General features: G+C 48.1%; 8 protein-coding genes and 1 non-coding gene across 9 annotated transcripts; 3 read left to right on the top strand and 6 right to left on the bottom strand.

The window, feature by feature from the left end:
- Positions 1-269: 269 nt before the first annotated feature.
- EDB93DRAFT_1231725 (uncharacterized protein) lies at positions 270-1,104 on the bottom strand (the record flags this gene model as incomplete). Its single annotated transcript, XM_041451294.1, has 5 exons — positions 1,080-1,104; positions 802-1,020; positions 702-752; positions 452-647; positions 270-398 (listed from the first exon to the last, which is right to left on the bottom strand). Coding segments are annotated over exons 2-5 (579 nt in total), but the record flags the coding sequence as incomplete, so codon positions are not given.
- Positions 1,105-4,360: 3,256 nt separating this feature from the next.
- On the bottom strand, positions 4,361-5,237 carry EDB93DRAFT_1211271 (uncharacterized protein). The gene is made up of 2 exons (XM_041451047.1): positions 4,720-5,237; positions 4,361-4,666 (listed from the first exon to the last, which is right to left on the bottom strand). The coding sequence occupies exons 1-2, from the start codon at positions 5,226-5,228 to the stop codon at positions 4,645-4,647; spliced, it is 531 nt and encodes a 176-aa protein (XP_041303978.1). The 5' UTR covers positions 5,229-5,237; the 3' UTR covers positions 4,361-4,644.
- A 3,699-nt stretch (positions 5,238-8,936) lies between these two features.
- Positions 8,937-9,893, bottom strand: EDB93DRAFT_1106911 (uncharacterized protein; the record flags this gene model as incomplete). The annotated part of the gene is made up of 6 exons (XM_041447665.1): positions 8,937-9,182; positions 9,238-9,288; positions 9,338-9,562; positions 9,616-9,672; positions 9,706-9,774; positions 9,834-9,893. 6 exons carry the CDS (start codon positions 9,891-9,893, stop codon positions 8,937-8,939), a joined length of 708 nt encoding a protein of 235 aa, XP_041303977.1.
- Positions 9,894-11,312: 1,419 nt separating this feature from the next.
- Positions 11,313-13,142, bottom strand: EDB93DRAFT_1254018 (O-methyltransferase-domain-containing protein; the record flags this gene model as incomplete). Its single annotated transcript, XM_041453552.1, has 10 exons — positions 11,313-11,414; positions 11,463-11,663; positions 11,715-11,756; positions 11,805-11,829; positions 11,886-12,068; positions 12,119-12,240; positions 12,293-12,464; positions 12,522-12,841; positions 12,892-12,955; positions 13,021-13,142. 10 exons carry the CDS (start codon positions 13,140-13,142, stop codon positions 11,313-11,315), a joined length of 1,353 nt encoding a protein of 450 aa, XP_041303976.1.
- A 787-nt stretch (positions 13,143-13,929) lies between these two features.
- On the bottom strand, positions 13,930-14,032 carry EDB93DRAFT_t94. The gene has a single exon. It is a non-coding gene; the product is annotated as a tRNA-Met (tRNA).
- A 132-nt stretch (positions 14,033-14,164) lies between these two features.
- On the top strand, positions 14,165-14,835 carry EDB93DRAFT_1091775 (cytidine deaminase-like protein; the record flags this gene model as incomplete). The annotated part of the gene is made up of 4 exons (XM_041446383.1): positions 14,165-14,416; positions 14,483-14,496; positions 14,559-14,739; positions 14,803-14,835. 4 exons carry the CDS (start codon positions 14,165-14,167, stop codon positions 14,833-14,835), a joined length of 480 nt encoding a protein of 159 aa, XP_041303975.1.
- A 55-nt stretch (positions 14,836-14,890) lies between these two features.
- On the bottom strand, positions 14,891-16,927 carry EDB93DRAFT_1091791 (Hsp70 protein-domain-containing protein; the record flags this gene model as incomplete). Its single annotated transcript, XM_041446384.1, has 4 exons — positions 14,891-16,469; positions 16,523-16,605; positions 16,661-16,741; positions 16,805-16,927. 4 exons carry the CDS (start codon positions 16,925-16,927, stop codon positions 14,891-14,893), a joined length of 1,866 nt encoding a protein of 621 aa, XP_041303974.1.
- Positions 16,928-20,010: 3,083 nt separating this feature from the next.
- EDB93DRAFT_1169374 (acyl-CoA N-acyltransferase) lies at positions 20,011-21,715 on the top strand. Its single transcript, XM_041450296.1, has 4 exons — positions 20,011-21,117; positions 21,165-21,264; positions 21,319-21,455; positions 21,507-21,715. Exons 1-4 carry the CDS (start codon positions 20,179-20,181, stop codon positions 21,582-21,584), a joined length of 1,254 nt encoding a protein of 417 aa, XP_041303973.1. The 5' UTR covers positions 20,011-20,178; the 3' UTR covers positions 21,585-21,715.
- A 72-nt stretch (positions 21,716-21,787) lies between these two features.
- Positions 21,788-25,309, top strand: EDB93DRAFT_1169370 (uncharacterized protein). The gene is made up of 15 exons (XM_041450295.1): positions 21,788-21,949; positions 22,002-22,154; positions 22,202-22,348; positions 22,403-22,544; positions 22,594-22,782; positions 22,834-22,952; positions 23,007-23,116; positions 23,169-23,404; positions 23,473-23,673; positions 23,720-24,041; positions 24,093-24,178; positions 24,233-24,493; positions 24,543-24,673; positions 24,722-24,908; positions 24,952-25,309. The coding sequence occupies exons 1-15, from the start codon at positions 21,839-21,841 to the stop codon at positions 25,065-25,067; spliced, it is 2,511 nt and encodes an 836-aa protein (XP_041303972.1). The 5' UTR covers positions 21,788-21,838; the 3' UTR covers positions 25,068-25,309.
- The last annotated feature ends 788 nt before the right edge of the window (positions 25,310-26,097 follow it).

Below are 26,097 nucleotides of genomic sequence, written 5' to 3'. Positions count from 1 at the left end.
CTGAACCACTTGGCAATCGTGTGGGTGATGGCTGATTTGCCCTTGCCTGCAGGGCCAGACAACCATAGCACGCGTGGAACGTCGTCGCCAGTGCTGTTCACCCAATCTGTGATCTGGGAGAGTATTTCAGTCCGTGTCCCTGCGAGACATTGTTTCCTGGTATCTAGGCCTGCGTTCGCTGCATATGTTATGCCACTGAGGTCCAGTAGGTCGCCTGAACAGAAATGAATAACTGTTGCGTCAGAAGCAAGTACAATCTTTACCTATACGGTGGGTGTGAATAGCGACGTCCCGAGAAACTTGGTCCCGGAAGTTCTGCATGAGCGCATCCAACGCATCACTGTACTGTTGAATTTCATTGTTGGTTTCGGTGAGAATGTCTTTCCCGAGTCTCTTCCCTGTTACAATAGAAGACTGAGCATGTGGAACGTGCAACAGCTTGAAGACTCACAAAAGTTCTTGGTCTCTGAATAATCTCTGATGAAGCGGGCACATTCGAGGGTCTGCTGAGAAATCTGACCAACGATACCACGCATCGATGAAATATGGCCAAGCGTCTCGTCTTGCATCATGAAGTCATAAACTTGTTCCAACTTGTCGACAAGACGATGGTCCGCTTGATCGCGGTCCGCTTGGGCGATGACCATCTACACCGATGACTGGTGAGCGGGCGAGAGAAAGGAGAAAGGAGCCAAACATACTTTTGAAGCGCAAGACAAGGCGCCCAGTGCAATCTTTGCATATGGATGTACCTGCGGAACGGGATTAGTTTCGTTCCAGCCAAGAGCAATGGGACCATACATCCGCGAGCTTCTCGATCACACTGTCGAATATCTTGAGGGGTTTGAGATATGTATCCTGGAAATTATATGCGTCTTCGAGACCCGCTGGTGCATTTTGGGTGGTAGATACTACAGATCGCACAGGCTTCGAAAGGGATTTCATCCCTTTGACAGCCTCCTTGGCGTGTTGAAGTGCCGATTTAGGATCAACAGCTGGTTCCATGCCAGACGGAGCATCCTGAACCTATGCGACCATCAGAAGTTAAAAGAGAAAGTAGAAACTGAAATGTGACCTACCTGAGGTTCGTCGCTGCGCAAATTATTGATGTTCGAGCGCTTCTGCATGATTTCAGCCTGATTTCAATACAACTCAGTTGCTCGACTTACAGAAATCTTCTTTGTTACACCATCCTTGACATTTCTGAAAAACCGGCGAAATTTGCGTGGTGGTTGGACCTGGACAGACGGGTATGAGAGTCAGCGTTTGATAGTGATGTACATGAGCAATGTACCGAGCTTCCTGGTGTGATGTCTGGAGGAACTGGGCTCGAGTCCCTCAATTGATTGCTGCCGCTCATGAAGGATAAATTTGAGTGAAGTAGGCGTTGAACAGGAAGAGTGGGTTTATACCCTTGACCGCAAACCTCAGAAGGCAACCTTGAGGCAACCCCATGACAGTGAGGCACTGACACCTATTTGCTGTTGTGTTGACATCAAGCGCTAATACTCAAGAATATTAATGCGGCTTGTATCTTCGAAGTAATTGAGATTTTGACCTGTTTTCAAATTTGTTTTTGCCCGAAAACTATCATCGATTGATCAATATTGATCAGATCTGACTCCGTCCAAATGCTGCTATTTGCATGCTGCTGACAACTGTTTCGTTCTGCGACCCCAAACTTCCAACTTGAGCACTCGCTGGAATCTCTCTCCATCATTTAAACTTAATCGATGCTCATTTTTGTCTAGTAGTGCGTGGCACAACCTCGATGCGCTTGGTCAAAATCCCTGAGTAGTACTTGTCGTTGTCATCTGCCACCACAGCTTCCTTTAGAGTTTTAGTCTCCAATCCGACAATTACGACAATATCAAATAATCTGTTGCATACCATGTAGTCGTTTGGAGGCAAGGACCGGTATGCACAAAACTACTATCGAGTAATGGCCAGCACCTCTCTTCCTTTTCAACCGTGTCCGTGTCCCTTGCAGCTTATCCAACACTCGAGCCATGGCGGGGAACGAAGTGGCGTCTCATTGGCTTTTGCGTACCAAGTTTCGATCAGATCGTAGCCCTACAAAGACTGCCAGTCGCTGATGCGGCCTTGGGTCACCTCGAATCTCGATCAGCGAAGCTAGCCAGAAGTACAACTGAGTACAAAGATCAGTCTTTAGTGAAGCTAGCGGTGGAATAGCCGTGACAAGCACAGTTGACAGACATGAGGAAGCGGACGCCAGGTCACAGAATGAGATAGTATAGTAGTGCGCGAATAGTATTATAAGTTGAGCAACTTGGAGTTCAAAATTGCAAAGAGTGGGGCGCTGCGAAGATATTCAAGACGGTTCCAGCCGATAATCCATGCAGTAGGACTCACATATCATAAACTGTACCCCCGACACAATAGGATCCTGGTAAAGGCAGGTTTTGATACAATGGTCGTAATCAATGAAACATGCTCCTGGCACTGCAGGGGTGAAGTCAAAGTGGATGGTACGGACACACATGAACATCTGACGCACAAATGCTGGTGACGTGTCGACCATTCTGCTCAATCAATTAGAATCATGCCTATAAGTATATGCAGGATGTAAAAGCTGGTCGTCATCCTATAGTGTTCCACATCTTCGGGGATATCAGTCCAGGTTCCCCTCCGAAGATTCCGTATCACTTCGCACAGAAAATGCATTTCCCCTTCCTCGCCATTGCTGTTGCTATGATAGCATCTATATCTATATCTGTCAGTGCATGTAGCGAAACACCTTGCAAATCAGATAAAGATTGCTGCAGATCCTGGTTTTGCAAACTCAATGACGTGAGTATGAACAGTGCAACCAGGATTCAACCACCCACACAACTCGCCCGAGCGCCTTAGACTGTAAAGTTGACCTGCACATATGGGTTGAAAATGAAAACTTGACCCAGAAGTTCGACGGGTACGTCGCAACAGTGAGTCGTGTTTCTAATTTTGCTTTGATATCATGGTCGATGATGCAATACCTAGTAGTCCAGAGTCGATCAGTTCTTCGTACTGCTCGAGTGACGTGTCTTACTTGGTTCGATTTTGTAATTGCCATGGCGCAGCGTATCCCGCAATATGGCAGAAATATTGAATCGGGTCATAGCTGAACACGTTCCTGCAGGTTCTACCGGAATGTCCGCCATTTGATAGCAATAACGATTCTGCCTGATGAATTAGAATCGTGTCCATGAGTATACAAAGCTGAGCGTCGTCTTACAGTGTTCCCTCACCCTCAGAGATATCGTTCGATCGAGTTTTCGAAACTCCTTTCAAAAGATTATATATCACTTCGCACAGAAATGCGTTTCTCCTTCCTCGCCATCGTCGTTGCTTTGACAGCATCTCTGTCTGTCAGCGCCGTATGTAGGGAAAAAACACCTTGCACATCAGATAACGATTGCTGCCCAACCATGTCTTGTGTGAGTATGAGCAGTGCAACTAGGATTCAACCACGCGACTCACCTACGCGCCTTAGAATAAAGCACAAGGGACTTGCTCGATATGGCATGAAAATTGAAAATCGAGACGGCAGTTTGAGCGGGATGTCGCGACAGTAAGTCATCTTTCTCATTTGCTTTGATATCATGGTTGATGGTGTAGTACCTAGTAGTCCGAAGGCGATTTTTTTTCGTACTGTTCAAGCGATGTGCATGTTTGAACTCAATGAAAATTGTCGACAGTGCCTAATCTTGCTCGTGGTCCGCTAAGCCTGGGTTCAAGAGGTTGTTGAAATGAGTGACCGTCGCTCAGGCTGTTGATGATTAACATTGGGAGGTTGTACGAAGATGGAATACACTAAGCAGACAATCGTGAATTAAGGTCGTACGAAGATGGAACATACTGCGCAGCTTGAATGTGTTCTTCTGATGTTGCCCTCGAAGGCCAGCTCATTCGTCTCTCTGTGTGATGGAGCCAACAAGACGCCTACTTCATGTCTGATTGTGATTTCGTGACAGATGTGTTGTCTTCTAGTATGCAGTGGTCGAAGCCCAAGGCCATCATATGGGAATATAAAGAACGTTGATCTAGCTCATTTCTGAACTCGTTCCGAGGATGAACTATCGGTTCTTGAAGCGGTAGCGAAGAGTGTGAGACGAGTCCGAGTCTGGCGTCCGGGATAGTTAGATAAATGCATATACTACACACGTCTAACTTTGCTCGTCTTTCCATGTACTCGCCACTTCTAGTCTTTCGCGGTTTGAGCCTGGGAGGTGGTTGTGCAGTGATGGGAACTTCAGACCAGAAATTCCAGTACTTCCCTGGTTCTTTTTGATGGCCGTTCATTTTTTTCAGTCAACTTGGGGTACAAAGATTGAATAAATAAATTACTTTGTAATCTGTAATCGAATAAAAATATACCACTCATCGTCACCAAAAGACGTGAAAAGATCAGCAAACTCGAACTAAACATTGGTATCAACACTATGGTATTCATTAATTCGTGCACATCTCGTACAAGTTGTTCCATGACGCTATACTCCCTTGGAGACACGCAATGACATTAGCGAAAGCCACGAAACTAATGACTATCATCTAACGCTCTACCAAGCTCCTTTTGCTCACCGACTCGGACTGTCCCTTGTTCCCAGGCTATCCGTGGGTCCAACACTCGCTATAATGTGCAAATCAATTCAATCGTAATCGAGAGCTATAAGGATCAAATTGATTAGCTGCGAGGAATGGAAAACACTGAAGACTCACTCCTTGCGGCAGCGCTGCCAGCGTGTCCCATGCGCCATGAGACTCAGATCAAGCTCAACACCACCTCTGGGTATCACTAATGCAGTCCAAGGATTATAAAACGGTTCTCGAGAAGCGGGTGGCACCCAGAATAGGAGCTGATCATTTGGTCCTAACACCCATCCATCGCCTCTCAGCGCAAATGTGTGATCTTCATGGGGGGTGCCTGCGAGTAGCTCAGCAGTATCGCACAGTGCATGTGTCGGGTTGGATGAGAAGCAAATGAGGTTATCGTTGGTAGTATGGGGTGTGGGGATGGTTGTTGTCGAAAGTAGGATGCAACTGCCGTGCGGGGAGGGTGCTGAACAATCTTCTTCAGCATGATCCTGGAATGACTTCCCAATCGCTGTATGCCACACACGGACAATCCCATCAGATGAACCAGAAATGATGCGAGTCCCATTTTGCGAGAAAGAGACTGAGCGGACCCAACCAGAGTGCCCCAACAAGGGCTGACAGATTGGCTTCATCGTCCCTGTATCCCACAGCCGGATAGTCATGTCGTCCGAACCAGATACAATGCGAGTCCCATCCTGAGAGAATGAGACAGACCTAACCCAATCAGCGTGCCCTTCCAAGGGCTCCCCAACAGGCTGCCCCGTTGCTGCATTCCACAGCCGGACTGTCTTATCGGCGGAACCAGAAACTATGCAAGTCCCATCCGGAGATAATGACACTGAGGTAACCGCACCAGTGTGCCCGCAGAAAGGATCGCCCACTAACTGCCCTGTCCCTGCATCCCACAGCCGTACAGTCTCATCTAGAGAACCAGTCGCGATGCGAGTTCCATCCGGCGAGAAAGAGACTGACCAGACACTAGCAGCGTGCCCCTGCAAGGGCTCACCAACTGGCTGCCCTGTCCCTGCATCCCACAGCCGCACTGTCCTATCGTCCGAACCAGAGACGATGCGAGTCCCATCCGGAGAGAATGAGACGGAATTGACCTCTTCAGTGTGCCCTTCCAAGGGCTCACCAATTGGCTGTCGTGTTGCTACATCCCACAACCGGACAGTGTTATCTGCAGAACCACTTGCGATGCGAGTCCCATCCGGAGAGAATGAGACTGACCAGACCTTAGCAGTGTGGCCCAACAAGGGCTCACCAACTGGGTGACCTGTTGCTGCATCCAACAGCTGGACAGTACCATCCTCAGAACCAGTGGCGAAGCGGGTCCCATCCGGCGATAGCGAGACTGAGGTAATGAAATTGTAATTGGTGCGTCCTTGCAAGGGTTCACCAACTGGCTGCCCTGTAGATGTATCCCACAGTCGGACAGTCTTATCCGTAGAAGCAGTCGCGATGCGAGTCCCATCCGGAGAGAACGAAACTGAGTTGATCCGACCAGTGTGCCCCAGCAAGGGCTCACTGGCTAGCTTCCCTGTTACTGGATCCCACAGCCAGACAGTGTAATCGTTCGAACATGTCACAATGCGACTTCCGTCCGGCGAGAACGAAACTGACGTCACGAAACCAGTGTGCCCCTCCATGGGCTCACCAACAGACTTCCCCGTCGCCACATCCCACAGCCAGACAGTCGAATCGTCCGAACCGGAGACGATGCGAGTCCCATCCGGAGAGAACGAGACTGACAAAACGAAACCATTGTGCCCCTCCAAGGGGGCACAGACAGGCTGCCCCGTCGCCACATCCCACAGCCGGACAGTCGTGTCATCCGAACCAGAGACGATGCGAGTCCCATCCAGAGAGAACGAGACTGACCTAACCCAAGCAGTGTGCCCTTTCAAGGGCTCACCGACAGGCTTTCGCGTTGCTACATCCCACAGCAGGATTGTCTTATCGGCCGAACCTGTCACGATGCGACTTCCGTCTGGCGAGAATGCGACTGAGTTAACCCACAAAGTATGTCCCACTAAGGGTTCACCAATGGGCTGCCGCGTTGCTGCATCCCACAACCGGATAGTGTTATCCGCCGAGGCAGACGCGATGCGTGTCCCATCCGGTGAGAATGAAACTGAGGTAACTGAATGAGTGTGTCCCAGCAAGGGCTTGCCTACTGGCTGCCCCGTCGCCGTATCCCACAACCGCACACTACAATCGGCCGATCCAGTCGCAATGCGATTCCCATCCGGCGAGAACGAGGCTGAGTTAACGGCATCAGTGTGTCCGCTGATCACAGCCAGGACAGCCGTCCAGTTGATATCACGTCCAGGTGCTACACGAAGAGAGTTCGGAAACCGTGTAGAAAACGTCCCGGATAGTGCAGAGTTGAGAGGCGAGAATGGCAGTGCTGATACATAGAGATGAGGTGTGCTGTGCAAGATTATACGGCCGAAGAGTTGAATGAATCTCTGCACATCTATTGCAGCGGATGAGGCATCTTCGTATCCAGTGCGACCCTATAATTGCGATCACACGTTAGTGAACATGTTATCTGACGCTAGTAGCCATGTACTCACCTTCAACCACTTGGCAATAAGCGGAAGGGCGGGGACTGCGCCGCTGAGCGCATTGATGAGGCAGAGCACTTCAAGCCAGAAGAACAGTCGCTCATGGTCGAAGAATGATTTGATGTCTTTCGCGAGTTCTGAATCGAAGTCGGTGGCTCGTACGTGTGAAGGCCAGAATCGACAGGCGTATGATAGGTGTGTGGGGATGCATGTTTTTACTCGTTCTTGTAGATGGGAATCTTCGGAGTTGGGGAGATAAGACGATTTTAAGTCGCATATATTGAAGGAGAGTTCATCTTTCATCACTCCGAGTGACGCGAAAGCGAGGTCTCGTTGAACCTTACACACGTCGACAAAAAACTCTTTACTGTGGGATTCGTCTGTCAGGAAATCGCGGAAGGATGCGTGAAGAGGTCGGATCGGGGTGGATGAGTTGGTGGTGCCGCTGAGCAGGGATCCCATGTGTTCTACAATGACCTCCACTTTGTAACGCTCGCTTTCATCTGGAAAACGACTTCGCATGGCATTAAGGGAATTCAAAGGGAGGGGTTCGGCCGTGCCAAGAATTTGTCCCATTACGGAACGAAACCTCGCTAGCTGTGCTTGCTGAAACTTGGAGCTTGTGTGTTTATCCTTCGGCATGATCTGTGTGAGAATGAAATCATACATATCGTACAACAAGTGCTCCCGTTCAACGGGATCACGGGACACCATGACATTGAACGACTGATCGGAAGATATGCCAACAGGAGGGTCTTCGATGGATTTGCAAGCAAGACGTGCCCACTCAAAAAGACCATCAGCTTTTTTCGCGAGAGCCGTAAACTCTTTGCTCCCAAAATCCGAAAGCCCTTCCAGCTTCTTCGACACGTAAGCGTAGATATCGCGTTCCGCGACTTCGGGTGGAATATCATCCATAGAAATCCTTCGAATGTGTCGAGCGCCCGAAAACGCATTCTGAATGTCGCGAAGTGGGCGAGAGGTGACGATGAACCGGAAGTTCTTTGGAAGCTCCGAGATTGAAGGAACAGCAGAGTTCTGGAGTTTACCGGAAAGAATGCGAAGAAGGTCGCATCGTGTCTCAGCTGCGCCGCTCTCGTCCAGGGCGTCTATCACGATCACGACAGGGCCTGTGGTTGACTCTGAGAGCTTCTGTAGTGGTTCCATCACAAGCTTCTGCCATTGCTGGATGATATCAGCTGTGGTCTTGAGCGCACTGGCATTCTGGACTGTATTTGCCAACGCTCGCCTCACCCCCCAATCACGGTCGGCGAGATCGCGCGCGATGGTAGAAAATATCTTTTCGTTGCGACGATCCGCTTCTCGATCACGGTCGAAGCAGTAGCATGAACCAAGCCCTCCCGCATCGCTGAACCACTTGGCAATCGTGTGGGCGATGGCTGATTTGCCCTTGCCTGCAGGACCGGATAACCACAGCACGCGTGGAACGTCGTCGCCAGTGCTGTTCACCCACTCTGTGATCTCTGAGAGTATTTCCGTGCGTGTCCCTTGGAGGCACTCTTTCCTGGTATCTAGCCCTGCGTTCGTTGCATATGTTATGCCACTGAGGTCCAGTAGTTCGCCTGAAGAGAAATGTATAGCTGTTGCGTTAGAAGCAAGTACAATCCTTACCTATATGGTGGGTGTGAATAGCGACGTCCCGAGAAACTTGGTCCCTGAAGTTTTGCATGAGCGCATCCAACGCATCACTGTACTGTTGAATTTCATTGTTGGTTTCGGTGAGAATGTCTTTCCCGAGTCTCTTCCCTGTTACAATAGAAGACTGAGCATGTGGAACGTGCGACAGCTTGAAGACTCACAAAAGTTCTTGGTCTCTGAATAATCTCTGATGAAGCGGGCGCATTCGAGGGTCTGCTGAGAAATCTGACCAACTATACCACGCATCGATGAAATATGGCGAAGTGTCTCGTCCTGCATCATGAATTTATAAACTTGGTCCAACTTGTCGATGAGACGATGGACCGCTTGATCACGATCCGCTTGGGCGATGACCATCTACACCGATGACTGCTGAGCGGGTGAGAGGAACGAGAAAAGGAACCAAACATACTTTTGAAGCGCAAGACAAGATGCCCAGTGCAATCTTTGCATATGGATGTACCTGCGGAACGGGATTAGTTTGGTTCCAGCCAAGAGCAATGGGCACATACATCCGCGAGCTTCCCGATAACATTGTCGAATATCCTGAGGGGTTTGAGATATGTGTCCTGGAAATTATATGCATCCTCGAGATCCCCCGACGCATTTTGGGTGGTAGATACTGCAGATTGCACAGGCTTCGAAAGTAATTTCATCCCTTTGACAGCCTCTTTGGCGCGTTGAAGTGCCGATTTGGGATCAGCAGCTTTTTCCATGCCAGATGGAGCATCCTGAACCTATGCGACCATCAGAAGTTGAGAGAGAAAGTAGAAACTAAAAGGTGACCTACCTCAGGCTCGTCGCTGCGCAAATTATTAATGTTCGAGCGCTTCTGTATGATCTCAGCCTGATTCCAATACAACTCGGTTGCTCGACTTACAGAAATCTTCCTTGTTACACCATCTTGGACCTTTCTGAGAAACCGGCGAAATTTGCGTGGTGGTTGGACCTGGACAGATGGGTATCAGAGTCAGCGTTTGAGAGTGACTCTACACATGAGCAACGTACCGAGCTTCCTGAAGGAACTGGGGTCGAGTCCCTGTCCCTCAACTGTGTGCTGTCGCTCATGAAGGATAGGTGTGCGCGAAGTAGGCGTTGAACAGGATGAGTGGGTCAATACCCTTCACCGTGGCAAGCCTTGAGGCACTGATACCTATTTGCTGTTGTGTTGACATCAAGCGCTAAATATAAGAATGCGGCTTGTATCTTTCATTGAATGATTGAAGATAATCGAACTACTCAACTTTGAACTGCCTGCTTCAAAGCCTTTCAAATTTGTTTTTGCCCGAAAGCGATCATCGATCGATCAATCTCGATCAGATCTGACTCCTTTGGTGAGCTCATGCCCTTCCTCTATATCTAATTCTTTCTGGTTTGGACTCGTCACAGTGGTAGCAGACATGGCTGTTAGTTCCAACCACGCATATCCTCTGACCAGGTCATAGTATTTCTATTGTCTGGCGACAAGCCGACTAGAGATTTAGTCTTCAATTGGAGACAGTTGAGTAGTTCATCCATTCCTCGATCGTCCTTGAGTACTCAAATGATAAGACCACGCTTACGACTAGGCTCGGGACCCACACGCTATCATGCAAAGACTGCGCAAATTCCCGTGACCGCGAATGATGCATACCATTTGTTCTCTTTTCTATTTGCCTTTCCACCGATCATTACCTTTCAAGTGATGACTCTTCGTTCGGCATTTCAAAGTAAACTCGGAGCCAGTCCATATTCTGATTCTTGCTGCACAAATTTTCATCTCCCTGCATTCTTATCATTTTACAGCGAGCTGAATGCATACATGACGACCGCAACAGCATTAAAGTCATTGTATAGGTATCACTTCAACATCCCTGAACCACTGGACTCGTCTTACGCTTCTTAATTACCGCTTCAAGACCTCATAACTCGTTTACGTTCAAAAATGAGCCAAATTTCGAAGATAGACAAGGTCGCCTTCACCAGCTCAACCCTTGCTGGTCGCAAGATCATGGAGGCTGCTGCTAGGAGCAACCTCAAGAACGTCACTCTCGAACTTGGTGGAAAGAGTCCAAACATCATCTTTGACAGGCACAAGCCCCACAAGTCAGGTTCATGGACGTACGACTTATAAACGTAGCTTGCGAATATGGACTCGGAGGTCCTAGATCTATTTGGTGCCGCTCCAACATATGATAAACAAAAGCAGCTAAGTGATTTTTTGAGATTCTGGTCTATCGCTATAAAAATAGTTGACGAACACGATGGAAATTCATTCTGGGTTGTTCTGATTCCGGAATTCTTTCGGATTGATCTTTAGATCGAACGAGCACTCAAGCGCGTCAAGTACCTACGGGCAATCTACTACTTAAAGTCTTGGAACTTGTTAAGTTTCATTTGTGGGACAATATACGACGAGACAGAGTCTGATATCGAGAACATTTATCTCATGTACAGGAAAATCAACATTGCTATACGATCCAAAATTCTCTATTATTACAGGAACGTTTATACATCAAGCGCACACTCGATAACAGAAGTGTGAGCTCTCAGCGGATAGACGTTCGTGATACGAAGCCCGCACCCGTTGACAAGGCTCTCCCACTCGCGCTGTTGAATCATCAGCGACGCATCGGTCAAATCTTGTTAGGGACGTACCAAAGACCTTTCGCAGCCGTTCATCAAGCTCAGCATGTTCACCGAGAACGCATTGACTAGTTTGGACGCCGCACCAAAGTGCGATGGAATACAATAGTTGGGGCGTTTATCATCGCTGTCCAGTAAGAATGACTTGGCACTCCTTGTAGCAGTAGAATCTACGTTCGGGACAGCTACCATTTCGATGATGAGAATTTTGGACTGTGAAACATGTCAGATATAGCACATCGATATATGGATTCGGTTATCGACCTTGGGGCCCAGTGCACGAGCTACGTTTCCCAATATCGCCGCCTGAGGAAAAGTCAGCTGTGCCACTTAAGTAGGACGAGCAACACCAACCGCTTCTTTGTCAGGCCAATCATGCCTTTGTTACATAGACAAGTGTGAATAAAATCAGCGCCGAGGGGAACCAGCACTCACAGTATGTGACGCAAGATGAAACTGTACTCGTTCCCGATCCGTGGTTGAGACTGGAAAAGGTCGTGGGCTTCCACCTTGAGTATACCACTCTCTATATCATGAGGGCGACGTTCTTTCATAAGTGAACCTGTCATTACGACGACATTCTCCATGTCTTGCACGATAGCTTGGAAGGAAGGATGCCTGCCATGATTGAGTATTCAGAAATGTTAGGAATATGACGTGGAACTTACGCGTCTAGGATGGCTGTAACTAGACCACCTTTTCCTCCTCCGCAATCAACGATGACGGGTGTTTCCAGTCGTTCCCATGGGTAGTCTGCCACAATGCTCGGTGTAGACATGTCACCAAGGACCTAGAAGAAAATTTTTCAGTAAACGGTGTGTAACTTTCACGGACATGCTCACTTGGAGATGATCCGCCAGTGGAATAAGAGCCTGTGGATTCTGTTGGATCCAGGAGAATTGCTGCAAAGGAGTATTAAACGCGATCTGGAAACTAGTCTGCGCTGGAGAACGCGACAATTTCCAATCCGATTCCGTTACCCAAGCTGGCATGACTCTGACTATGGACAGAAACCTAGGCGTACTACTTGACTTAGCCTCTCAGCGGGCCGCCCATAGAGTGAAAACGTACGAAAGATTCAGTCTCCGACCTGTGCGACCTTTGATAAAAATGCGCGAGCATCTGTTCAAAGCAAATGAAGAATCACGGGTCTCCCGCACCCAACCGTTGGCTGCACAGAAGCGAAGAATGGGAACGAGCTTTTGAGAATCAAGTTCGAATGTTGAGGCCAGTTCTGCGACTGCGATTCCTTCGGAGGGATTTGACGATTCAGACAAGTGGTCGATGATACTGGTCTTGATAAGGGTATCCATGCAGGCAGAACTATACGCCGAGAATATATCATCCATGCGCTTATCCAAAGGCGACTGGATGAGGTTCTTTAGTTCTCCCTAGAAAAGGCGGTGAGACGAATGAAAGGCAGGGCTAGGCAATAACCAACCAGGCATGCTAGAGGATGATTCATGAAGGTTAGGCATTTGTGAGTGTAAAGCATAACGGCTTGCCTAGAGAGAGGCAGCGAGCATCGAACAATGCCGCGCTGGGGAGGTAAGTCGTTGGGTCATCCAACGGGTGTTCTACTGAGCTGTGTTGACTCAGGGGAGGAAGTTGCGAGTTGTCCATCTCCTTGCGGAGGGTGTCGAGTGCGAAGTTCAAACATACTTGAAGACGATCAAGTTCTGCGTGGGCCATGATGCTGGTTGTAGGCAAGAAGCAACCCACTGCGGTCCTTTATATATTCGTGAGTCTCCCCTGAAGCGCGCAAACAAGTTCTAGTTCGACAGCGCATTATGCAGTGTGACAGGTATTTAGCCCATCACTGACATTGAAAACGAATGCGAGCGAGCGGTTGCCAAGCATGCCTTTGTCTAAAACTGTTGGAACTCTGGGTCTTGCACATAGCCTGGCTTCAAGTCAAATGTCCGACAGTGTGCCTTGCCAACGGTAATCACATCGAACTACTAGTGGAGCTCAGGCGGAGGCACCTTGCTTCCATTCAAGTTCCGTCCTAATAATAGGCTTGTTCATCATCTTCATAGCATTAGAGATTGAGATAACTGACCGAAGGTGGGTCCTTGTAAGTTGGAGGTGATAATCGATATCGAAGTTAAAACATGTAATAGCTTCCGAGTCGAGAATAAGGTTCACGCATGATCAGTGAAAGACAGACCGCCAACAAGGTATAGGACAACAAAGCGCCTCGACCTGATGTTGGAAACGTGAACTTCCTAGCGGCATCAGATTGTGCTATATTTTGATGCAACCAAGGGCGCGTTGCACAGCGAGGAAACTGACATTTCACGGCGACCTTTTGCCACTGGTGAAATTACATTCCAAAAGGTGTTCTAGAGTGTTTGGAATAGGCTAGCTTAGGTTTGGAAAGCGCTATCCAGGTACAGATCTGCTTATCTTCAGGAAAAATGTTGAAACCTCCGATGTGTTACAGTCAAAAATATCGATCAAATACAAACCAAAAAATTGCCCTGAGCAAGGTTCGAACTTGCGACCTCAGGATTGCCCGAATTTACTCGGTCATATATTACATATGAGACCTGCGCTCTAACCAACTGAGCCATCAGGGCTGTGCAATTCTATCGTGAGTAAAATATATCACCTCCTATCACTACAAGCCCTTGGCATCAGTCCCATGATCCATGAATCCTTCTATCAGAACGTGGGACACGGATGCGGATAGCTTGCTCCAAAACCACTCCATGGACGGCATAGATAAACTCGGACTCTCCACAGCTTTAGCAAAGGCACGTAAGAGTTACCAAGAAGGAGGGATCCCGATTGGCGCCGCCCTTGTGTATCACGGGTCTTCAACAGACCCCAAAGATGCAGTCGTTCTAGGATGCTCGCACAACTCACGCATTCAGAAGTCATCAGCGACGTTGCACGGAGAGATAGCTGCCTTAGAGGATGCTGGGAGACTCAAGGCACAAGTGTATAGAGGATCCACGATGGTGAGACTCTGAGCGATGTGAATGGGTTCGATGGTATCTCATATTCGGTGCTTATCATGAACGAAGTACACGACCTTGAGGTGGGAGTGATCATTATCCGTCGCTGATCCTACCAATTGTTCACAACTCACCGCATGAATAGTCCTTGTATGATGTGCACAGGTGCAATTTTACTTTACAAGATTCCACGTGTCGTCATCGGAGAGAATGAGAACTGGGTGGGAGGAGAAGAGCTGCTGAAAGGCCAAGGCGTCGAGGTCATAGTGGTTGATAATGCGGAATGCAAGGAGCTCATGAAGAAATTCATTGTCGAAAAACCGGAGGTGCGTTGTCATCATGGTCTATTACGGATAGCATATTTGTGATAATTGACGATCTATGTGCAGGAGTGGAACGAGGATATCGGTGAGATCCAGTAGAAAAGTCTGTCTACACCTGCCTGGTAAAATGCATACGTCCATGTCACAAGGTGCATCATGAAGATCCAACTGTCACCGTCACAGCTTCCCCCAATCCGTTCTTCGTCACCTCCCTTATGCTGAGATCTACAGCACCATTGCTGCTAATGATTGCCTGAACCTGCACCTTTGTCTTGCCCTTGGAAGTGTTGGTACGCGAAAGTGATAATGAAGCCAAGAATGCTTCTTTTGAGATCGTCTTCTCCTTTACCTCCTCTAATTCTTCTTCCTCCTCGTCTTCTTCGTCTTCGAATTTTGGGGGCTTGACATGATCGACCCTGACTCCTTCGCTAACTTCCCAGAGCTCGAAGCCGACACGATCTTCAGACCCACTGACATCCACCTCCACAGTGACAGTGCGCCTGCATGGCAAAGGTGTCTCCTTCAAAATGAGAGGAACCCACACTCCACCCAAGCCGCCCTCTGCAGACACCTGAGGAACCAGAAGGCCGATAGTACGGCTCGTAGCGCTGACGCTGCTAATTCCATTGCCCTTGATGAATGCCTGGCGAACTTCTTCAGTTTCTCCAGCAAGGCCAACAAGAAGTTGTGCTTGGAGGGCACAGCCGCGTGCCAGAATAGTGGTTGGGTCACCAATGCCACCACCAGCGACTGTGCCAGCCTTGAAGGGCGTAATGACGTTTTCGGTAAAACCTTCAGCCAAGGTCTCATCCAGACCAGGCAAGCACGCGCAACCGCCGATATACACAATTTCGTCAACGTCATATAAATCCATCCCTGCGCTCGCGACAAGCTCCTTCACCTTTGCGTAAACCTTGTCATATACCGAGCGCACTTCCATGTCAAATCGGAGCCGGTTAATAGAACCGGTGTAGTCGAGACCATCTTTGAGTGACTCTACGGAACACGTAGCAGCACCAGGACTCGCGCTAAGCGTGCGCTTCGTGTGCTCAACTGCGAGTCTGAGTTTGGCCTCAGCGCGCTTATCAAGGGGATCAGAAGCAGGCGCGACAGTTAATGGTGTTTTGGTTTTTTTGGTGAATTCTTTTGCAAAGAATTTGATCAACTTGGAATCGATCTCATCGCCACCAACAGACGAGTCGGAGATAGTTGCGAGTGAGTATGCAAGGCCCTCGCGGATTGAAAGGAGAGACAATTCGAGGGACGATGCGCCGAGATCGACAATGAGCTGTGTTCGGTCAGAGGGGATCTCCTCTGATCCTGCGGCAGTACAGACAGAAACTGCACCTGCATCATCAAGCAATTGAAGGACGTGGATTCCAGCATCCTCTGCAGCTTTTATCACTGCTTCTCTTTGGGCGTCATCGAACCATGAGGGCAAGCTGATTACGGCACCCTGTACTTTTCTCCCAAGGAAGTCCTCAGCAGATTGCACGAGAGAACCGAGAAATATTGTGGTCACTTCGGAAACAGTTAGGATGCGCTCAGCCTCGATGGGCTCTGAGCGTGGAGTGGCAACTTGTGATGCCGCAGGTGTGTTGGTAGCGGTAATTTTAAGAGGCGAAGGCGCGGGTTGCAGGACCTTGACCTTGTAAGCTGGTGTGTCGGGTAGTGAAGGATGTTGTATGACGGGTGCAGAGACAGACAAAGCTGCCTGTGGAACTTCTGAGAACCTGTTATATGCTTTCAGACCAGATGCAATGATGAATGTCACCAGACAACGCACTTCTTGCCTAGAAGGTTACGGAATCCGGTGATAGTATTTTGAGAATTTTTGACTAGCTGGTGGCTTGCTTGGTTTCCGATATACTGAAAAAACAAAACTTGGGTGAGTGGCATGAACGCGAAGTAGCTTACCACGTACCATCTCCTCCCCATGAAACGCGATAGCACAAGCGATCTGACGCTCTCCATCCTCATTTGCTATGCACTCAGCAATGCCTTCCTGTGATCCGAAAAAAAAATTGTATATGAGATTTTATGAGATCGACACCAGTAACAAACGCACTTTTGTTAAGATTGCGATAGATGCAAATGAGTTACCAAAGTTGATGCCAACAATGGAGGGTACTGCAGAGACTTCAATCGGAGCCTCTGCAGTTCCATTCGGGATAGGTCCGTTGGGCACCATGGTCTGTGGAGGTTTAGAGGGTATGAGGACGATCTGATCAAAACTTGAAGGTTCCAGTGCGGAAAAAAATCAGTCACGTGTGAATATTTGTAGTCCCCTAGACAAAACTCTAGGGTTATGTACATATCCATTGTCACTAGACTAAGTTATCATATGCGGTATAACATCCCTACCGATAACATCAATGTTGCCTCATTCCATTCAGCTCTGAAACTTCTCCATAACTTTCGTTGCAGATGGCTAAGTACGAGTCGACGCCGTCCACTTCATTAGCAGAGCCTTTCTCGAAGTTGAGTCTCTGTCGGTGACCTATCTGGACCCTTAGTTGGCTTTGGCCTGGGGCTCGCACAGATGTAGGTGCACAGGCTAGCATGTCGGTGAGACAATATATTCTGTATAAAAGTACTCATACTCACGTGAGGGTTTTCTTTAGTGACTGGTGTGCATATATAGCATTTGCAGCAATCCAGTGAACCTGGGGTGCAAGTCTTGCCAACCGATTGACATCCATCGTCAGCACTGACAGCCAGAGACACCGTCAAAACAGAAATAACGGCGAGGATGACTCGGAGAGAGACACACATTATATGTGAGATGTGATATGCGATAGGAAGACGGCTTGCTTTTTATGTACTGGATGCTGTTCTGCGTAGGCCCTATCCATTCGAGTCTTAAATCCGCCTTCAAACAGATTATGTCCGTAATGCCAGCAGATCTCAATTTACCCTGCAGCTGTCCCTGGTATTCTATTACAAGGTGGAAGAACCCGAGGACACGATGATCCAAATTACAAAAGGGGCTGCGCTCCTCAGGTATGATGTTGATAATGTATACTATCAAGAAACAAAGGTAGACTCTGACGTTGATCACTAAAATGTAATTTTTTCACAGCGAATACAAACGCAGCAATGGGCATAGTGATATAGACATGATGTAACGTCATGCTGAGATCCGAGAATGTGCGCTGCATGCCCTCTGCGATTGAGAGGATCATCACAGCAAAAACCTTGAGTAGGTGGATTTCGAAATTGATCGGAACAATGACGCGAGGAAGTCCTTACAGCATATACCATCTTTTAAAGGGATGTCGGTTTTCATGTTCTATTGGATTCAAACTATGTTATAACGTCCTAAATTACATCTGTGAGTTTGATATCCTGAAACTCTGCCAACAATACTAACAATTTTTCAAACTATGCGATCCAAGCCTGATATGCTTGTATTTTTTAAAAACTTTGCGAATTTCTTAGATTTTAGTCTGCCTCAGTTTGTACTTGGACGTCTATTGCTACTTATCTGCTTTTTTATTGTCGATTTTCATTGGGGATAGTGACTATTTTTGTGCAACGCTGTTCCTTCTTTCTGAGTACAAAGTCGTCGCGGTATGCCACGGGATAACTTGATATCGTCGTGAATGTCTAAAACTGTAGAGGAAGTTGTGAATGCTGGACCGCGATAAGTACCAGGGATCTTTGATCAGGCGCATGCCAAGAAAGAAAGAGTTTGAATTTCCGAAAGATACCTGATTATATCTGCGCAGCAGTTGCGGGGTCATTGGCATACTAATAGCATGGGCAAATTGCAGGTACTGTATACAAGGGAGCAACGAGCGAGTGACTCGGAGTGAGAGAAAACTGACATGAGATATCGACCGAGTACATATCAGAAGTATCGATGAGAACTAGCATCAACTTATGGGGTTTGTCGCTGCGCTGGCAAGGTCACTGCAGGTTCAAATAAGGAAGCTATGTATTGGTATGAGAATCGAGATACCAGTGATTCGAGCCAGCGTTCTATGGTTACGAAGAAGAGAATTGTCGATGCCTGCAGGTAGGTCGCTCCTGTAGGTTCTGCCGAATTTTCTGCCATGTAGATAGTAACAACGATTCTGCCAAATCGATCAAAAACCGTGCCGATTAGTATATGCAGGGTATAAAATCTGGCTGTCGTCCTATAGTGGTTTCCCATCTTCAGAGATATCGTTCGAGATTCCCCTCAGAAAATCCCATAGATCTCGCAGAGAAAATGCGTTTATCCTTCATCGCCATTGTTATTGCTTTCACAGCATCTCATTTTGTTACTGGATGCAATAATGAAGCACAACCTTGCTCAAAAGATCACGATTGCTGCTCGCAATTTAAGTGTGGCCTTAATGGGGTGAGTATGAGCAGGTCGCTGTGCAATTAGGATTCACTCACCTGCGCACCCTAGGCTAACAATATGGTCTGCATACCGGACCTTGCAAGGCGGAACCGGGTTAGAAATTAATCCAGCAGCCCGAGTGGCACGTCGCGACTATCACTAGATCGTAAGTCATCGAATTTTGTCAAGTGTCATGATGATACATTATATTTTGAAACTAGACGCTGTCGTCCCACTTTCACGTGTACCTAATTCCATGTTCACTGACATTGACACCGGTAGCATGTACAGATATGCAATGCCCATGTACTAGTAGGACAATATGGAGCGGGGAAACAAATTTCTACAGAGTTGCTATTGACCTGCTGCAATTGTCACACATAATAGAATACTCACATTTAATATGCTGAGTATTCGCCAAGAATTCTAGGCGCGCTGTCGCGCGTCGCGCCGTCATCAAACACCATGCGGAGATGGTGGCAATCGTTCAGTCCATTCAGTGCGCGGAGGTTGGCGATTAAAAATAGAATGTTGTTGAGTCTTGACCGACCAGTGGTAAGGAGTTACTGGACGAGCTAGTCAAGGATGTCTATAAGGGATTAAAGCCGCCATAACTTGGGGAGTTGGGCAGCAAGACGAGTCGAGGGAAATAAAAAGGTGCTCATCAAAAGCTGAAATAAATAGAACAGTTGAGCTCCCCATGTTCTGAAGTGGCCGGCCCGGGACTTTCCGTTCCGTTAGGTTTTGAATCTCCGTAAATGCCAAATGTCCGCTGGTGAATGATTCTTATCTTTGTGAGCTTGTAACTAGTGTCATTTTCTTAGGTACCCGTACTAGATAATGATATGCATAGCCTGTCAATGTTATCTGGAGTCCAGATCAAGATAATATATCAGCATCAGTCAGCACACACGGATCCTATATAAAAGATAGATGACCGAACTCACATCTCAGTACTGCGGATGTGAGTATTTTTTCATGTGAGACGCAGATTTTACTGACTCGTTATTAGTATATTTTCTAGGTATATAATTGTTCTACTACTACCAGTCCAAAAGACTGAAATTATATTTTCTAGCTCTCATTGTCGCCCGCTCGAGTTCCAACAGATGGCTCCTGTTGTCCAACGCCTACTAACCATACAAAATACACTCACAGACTTTTCTGTCAGCGATGATCAGAAGGTGGACAACTTCGTCTTACCAGATGGTGCTGTCATGACCGCCAAGGCAGACTCTGCATCGTCGGTGAATTTCATTTACATCGATGAACTGGTTGTGTGCGAGTATCATTTACTCGATCAGACCGCACAGCTCGTCCTTTCAGCCGTCGGCACAGAGTTCGAAAATACCGCTTCACATGTACCAAGCTTTCAGGTCATCGAGATCCTTCCTCCCTCCCGGACTGGCCCTCCACAGGCGTCTAGCAACGACATATCCCTGAAAGATATGTGGGCGGCTGTGTACGCACTCTTCACGCTGTACCACAATCAAGAAACCATCCCGGTTGTCCTGTCTCAGACAATCAACAATATCGAGGAGCTACGCTCATATTTACTTCGATCTGGCCTCGGGCGTACGGCGCCAGCCACAAAGGAGATATACCTGCACAGAGCCACGTTTTGGCAGGGTGCGGGAACACAAGGATACCATACTCGCGGCTGGCTACCCCCATCGCCATTTTCAGTGGCGTCTTTTCCCCACATCCAGTCATTCACCCGTACACCCACTGTCATTTCTGCGCACCCTCTGCGTCCACCGAAACCTAACCCGGGAGAAACGCTATTTAGGCGATTTTGTCCATCCATAGGGGAGACTCTAGAGTTCACGTACTTTGATCTCGGTGACGGATCCAATACTTCAAAGCATCTAGACGCGTTTCATCGTTGGCATAATTCAGAGCGAGTGAACAAATGGTGGGGAGAACGCGGTTCACTGGAGAAACACAGAGCATATGTCACGGAAGTGACGAACGACCCTGCTGTTTTGCCTATAATAATGAGCTGGAATGGCAAGCCCATGGGGTATGCAGAAATAACATATTTGAAGGTGAGCATCTTGGGCTTTCTTGAAAATAGGTTAAAATGGTATGCAAGGAAAATCATGTGGCGCCCTACATTCCCGGTGGTCCTAGAGACTGGGACAGGGGCCTCCATATCCTTGTCGGAGAGGAAAAGTTCCGTGGTTTTGCACGAAGTAAGTTATGTATTATTGCATGCAAGCCGTGTCTTACCAAAATCAATCCCGTAGCAAATCTGTGGCATCGTTCTCTGATACACTACTGCTTCTTGGCGGATCCCCGCACCGAAAATGTGATGAGTGAGCCCAGAGCCGATAATTCCTCTGTCATTAAAGTGGAACTTGGCTCTGCCATGCAAATCACAACAGTAAGTGGAGTATAAATTATGTTGCGTCTGTCTGCTGAAGTCTAGGTCTAGGTGTTTGACTTTCCCTATAAGCGCTCTGCACTCGTCTGCGTTCCCAGAGAGCGTTTCTTCAGGCTGGACTTGCTGTGACAATGATGCGTATTGTTGGTAACAGAACACCCTGTAAATAGAGCAAACTGGAACCGACATGGGATAGTGAATAGAGCCCAGCAATAGATTTTTTTCCTGTGGTCCTGTGGAGCAAAACAAAATAGAACCGTCGGATTGTGAAAATGTCAGAAGTCGTCTCAAGTGTTTGCATAATGGCCACGTGACAATCTCCGCGCTCCTTACCTGAACTTCTGAACTTTCAATTCCACCACAACCAATCGAGCATTTCTACTATGTCGATGTCTGCAACTTGTCCCCATGCACACGAAATATCTGTCTTGAGAGAACCAAAACTAAGCCAGTCAGTCCATAGGGAAGAATGCACGCAATGCTTTGATAATCAGGTAGGTCGATTAAGGAGGCTGATGCACAATTCCGGAGTTCACGCTTATGCAGGATGGCCCTATGGGCATCGACGTTTGCTTAGTATGCTTTAATGGATCATGTCTCGACCCAGATCGTAATCATACGCGTCATCATACCCTCCGATTAGGACACGCATTCACTCTGAATGTCAAGCGCACACCAAAGAAGAAGGTTTCGAATCGCGTGAGTGGCAACGCATTTATGTTCAACGTACACTTGAACTCTGCTAGGTCGATGGAGAGGAGCCACCGGCTAAAATGAAGAAGCTTGCCATTCATGAGGAACGCGAAGAAGACAACTACGAGCATACTACTGTAATCAAGTGTTGGAAGTGTGATCTGCAAAACGGAAAAGAAGTGGCGATTGATGTTGTAAATGTAAGCAGACTCATCTGCTACTCGTCTGATCGGCATCTGATATCACCGCCGCAGACAAAGCGTCTAACTGATGGCGTCATGCTGTCGCTGTCATCGGCACGTCAATCTGAAGTCAAAGCTTGGGAAGAAGAGATAACGGCTTGCGAGCACACGCTTTGCTTGGAACAGCTCCAGAGCGGAACTATTCCACAAGAAGGTGATAACTAAGCATTCTTATCAAGAATGCTTTATCATTCCAATACTAGGTCTAGCTCATTGCGCCTCTTGCGAGCTTACCTCAAATCTCTGGCTTTGCCTTACTTGTGGTGCCCTTGGATGCGGTCGTGCACAATTCGGTGGCACTGGCGGCAACGGCCACGCACTAGCACATTTTAATACGACCCAGCACCCTGTATGCGTAAAACTTGGAACCATCACACCCGAGGGCGGTGCTGGTCGGTCGTTATTTCTCACCCTTCTAACATGCATCTGACCCAATATCCAAGATATATACTGCTACGCATGTAATGACGCCCGTGTTGACCCAGAGCTTGTGACCCACCTCAGTACCTTTGGCATCAATGTCGCGGCACAGAAGAAGACCGAGAAAAGCATGACTGAGCTTGTGCGTTATTGAAGACAAATAATGCTATCGTCTCAAATCTGACCTTCAATCCAGCAAATCGAGCAAAACCTCCTATTTGACTTCTCCCTTACGGCCGAGGATGGTTCTGCACTTCAGCCGATCTTTGGTCCTGGTGCTACGGGTCTTAGCAACCTCGGAAATAGGCATGTTTTCCATCTTTTAAGCGATTATGTTTATGATGAAGGATCCTCACAGCTGCTATATGGCCTCCGTTATTCAGACACTGTTCTCACTCCCTTGTTTCCAAATGCGTTATTATGGTAAAGGACCTTCCAGCACAAGTTCTGCCTATATCTCTCCGACAGCAGCTGCTCACTGGGAGATTTGCACTCAGGCCCTCCCTGCAGATTGCCTGGAATGTCAGATGCACAAGCTCGCTGATGGCTTACTCAGCGGACGATACTCTAAGCCTCACTCAGATCATGAACAGGGTATGTTGAAAGACGAGATCGACCATATTATAGACTATGTATAATGCCATCTGACGTACGTCTTGCAGCTCCGACTGACGCGCTTGCACACCCAACACCGGAACATACTCCTTGGCAAACAGGCTTGAAGCCAACAGGATTCAAGGCACTTGTTGGTAAAGGCCACGCTGAGTTCTCCACTATGCGCCAGCAGGATGCGGAAGAATTCTTCAGTCATCTATTAACGGTACTTAGACGATTCAACCACCCAGATACTCGTGGCGTACCAGGTACCAGAGGGCTGTCTCACGTATCACTCGCGCTAATCTTCCATAGGTCAACCGACCGAATCATTTGCCTTTGGTCTCGAGCAACGTCTCCAATGTCAGTCCTGCCACAGGGTCAGGTATCGCGTGGACGCGATGGATGTCCTTAGTCTTGGTATACCTGCTCACGAACTCGCTGATGGCGAAGCGGATACGGGAGCGGGAGCACAAGGAGAGGAAGCTGTCGGTGTGCCAGACGAAAGTGGTCCTGGAAAGAAGCGGTACCGCTCCGTTTCTTTGGAGCAGTGCTTGAACCTATTGCTCGGACCGAGTGGACGAGAGGCTCTAGAGTACCAATGTGAAGGAGGTTGCGGGAAAGTGAATGCTGTCAGGTATGCATATGCTGCTTGGTCTACTCAAAGGCTGACTGATGCTGGACTTAGGCAGATGCAATTTGCTACTTTCCCTGATGTTCTGGTGTTGCATGCAAAGAAGTTTCAGCTCGTGAACTGGGTCCCGACGAAGCTAGGTGAGCTTATGCAACCTCGATGTCCGATACTATTCTAACATCCCCGAATCACAGATATACCTGTGATCCTTCCAGAGAATGATGAGCTGAATCTTGATACCTACCTCGGGCATGGACTTCAGCCTGGCGAAGTGGAGTTACCAGATAGTTCTAGCAGTTCAGGTCCTTCGCAGCCCGAAGTTGACGCCGAAGCACTCTCTCAGCTTGAGGCTATGGGCTTCCCGACTGTCAGTTGTCGGAACGCTCTGATTTCGACTGGTAACGCTGGGGCTGAAGTCGCAATGGAATGGTTAATCATGCACCTGGAGGACCCAGGTGTGCTGAAATGAATCCACTCGAAATTTCAGTTGACAGAATTTTCTAGACATCAATGTACCCATTCAAACAGCAGGATCAGGAAGTGGTAATGCACCAGAACCACCTGCGGAGCAGGTAGCGATGCTTGCTGACATGGGCTTCACAAATGCGCAAGCAAAGAAGGCATTGAGGGAGACCGTGAGTTTCTTCTGATTCATCGTGGCTCTCGTTCTGATAAGATTATAGGATGGAAATGTAGAACGCGCCGTTGAATGGCTATTCAGCCATCCCGAGGACACTGGCGAAGACAACTCACCCGCTGCCTCATCAGAAGCCAAAAAAGCGCCACCTGGTTCATCGCGCTTGCCTGCTCGATACAGGCTGAAGGCCTTCATATCACACAAAGGTCCCAGTGTTCATTCTGGTCATTACTGTCGCACATATTCGTATGCCGAGACGCGATGCGATGGATGTAGATGGTGCTGTTAATGATTGGGTGCTTTTCAACGACGAGAAGGTTGTGCGAGCGGATGAAACGAGCGTCAGGGATCTGAAGAAATTGGCGTATATGTATGTTTTCGAGAGGGAGTGAAAGAAGAAATCGGGGAAGAAGTGTTCAAGTTGTCCCAAGACTCGGGTGTATTGTAGTTTAGATGGAATTTGACATCGATCATGATCAACCATCTCAGATCAGATCTCGGAACATTCAAATCCGGAGCTTCACTGGGGTAATACATAGTCCCAATTTCATTGAGACATGTGCTCATCCGTGGTGATGGCACTACATGTGTTGCTGACTTCGGTCTTTCAGCTTGATGTATTCCGAGGTCATAAGCTCGTCGGGCTTCGAATTCCTGGACGTCCACGCGCAAAGGAAACATGCAATGGATGGCTTCTGAGCTGCAGCAGCTGCTTGAAGACGGATCTCTGACTCGTCCAAGCAAGCAGAGCGACGTCTTTTCATTCGGCAGTATCACGTTGCAGGTACCCCTGGAGTACTCGCATAGCGAGGTCGGGAAAAGTCTTCCCGAGCTCGAATTTATGCTGAGCTCCCTGAAAAATACTGACCGTTTATCGAGCAGTGTTGGTCTACTAATTCTTGGGACTGCCCATCAACGGAGGGAGTTCATGTGACGGTCAAGGATAAATTTTACTCAGAATGGTTTTCTAGTAAGCGAGCCCGGCCCGAAGTACGAAGCCTGCTATGTGTAAGCGATGTGGCGCAGCGCTCTTTGCTCCCATCCGGTCATCATGCATCATGCATCAGCGCTTCAGCGCTCAATGGTAGCGCATTGACTTGGCTTACACTCTGTACACGCCGCAAAGCCGCCTCGTTCTTGTTTGCACCCACCCACTACTCCCTCTCTCAAGGTCATTGATTCTTGTACTTGTCTTGCATTCAAACATCTATTTACAGTACAACTAACCTTACATCTTCCATTTTCAACAGCTCCAAACAAACTTGAACTAAAGGAGATCTCCTAACAATTGCAACTCCCCAGCGTTATAATCGTTGGAATTCAACATCATGTGGGATGGCATGAGGTTGGAACGAGGCATCGTTATAATTACGCCATACCGCTATCACATTAAATGCGTGCATCTTTGACACATGGAAGCGC

The sequence above is a fragment of the Suillus bovinus genome (genome assembly GCF_016758785.1).
Source record: "Suillus bovinus strain UH-Sbo-P2 chromosome Unknown EDB93scaffold_67, whole genome shotgun sequence".
Lineage (NCBI taxonomy): Eukaryota > Fungi > Basidiomycota > Agaricomycetes > Boletales > Suillaceae > Suillus > Suillus bovinus.
The sequence above is the reverse complement of the archived record's forward strand: the minus strand, read 5'-3'. Positions and strand labels throughout refer to the sequence as shown.

What these genes read in the sequence shown, in the direction of transcription:
- EDB93DRAFT_1211271 (XM_041451047.1), bottom strand. Translation starts at nt 5,228, where the DNA reads ATGAAGCCAATCTGTCAGCCCTTGTTGGGGCACTCTGGTTGGGTCCGC. An exon ending in TGGCAGCGCTGCCGCAAGGA is followed by an intron (nt 4,667 to 4,719) that starts GTGAGTCTTCAG and finishes TGATCCTTATAG; the next exon opens with CTCTCGATTACGATTGAATT.
- EDB93DRAFT_1169374 (XM_041450296.1), top strand. Translation starts at nt 20,179, where the DNA reads ATGGCTCCTGTTGTCCAACGCCTACTAACCATACAAAATACACTCACA. An exon ending in CAGAAATAACATATTTGAAG is followed by an intron (nt 21,118 to 21,164) that starts GTGAGCATCTTG and finishes ATGGTATGCAAG; the next exon opens with GAAAATCATGTGGCGCCCTA. An exon ending in GTTCCGTGGTTTTGCACGAA is followed by an intron (nt 21,265 to 21,318) that starts GTAAGTTATGTA and finishes TCAATCCCGTAG; the next exon opens with CAAATCTGTGGCATCGTTCT.
- EDB93DRAFT_1169370 (XM_041450295.1), top strand. Translation starts at nt 21,839, where the DNA reads ATGTCGATGTCTGCAACTTGTCCCCATGCACACGAAATATCTGTCTTG. An exon ending in CGCAATGCTTTGATAATCAG is followed by an intron (nt 21,950 to 22,001) that starts GTAGGTCGATTA and finishes ACGCTTATGCAG; the next exon opens with GATGGCCCTATGGGCATCGA. An exon ending in CGGAACTATTCCACAAGAAG is followed by an intron (nt 22,545 to 22,593) that starts GTGATAACTAAG and finishes TTCCAATACTAG; the next exon opens with GTCTAGCTCATTGCGCCTCT.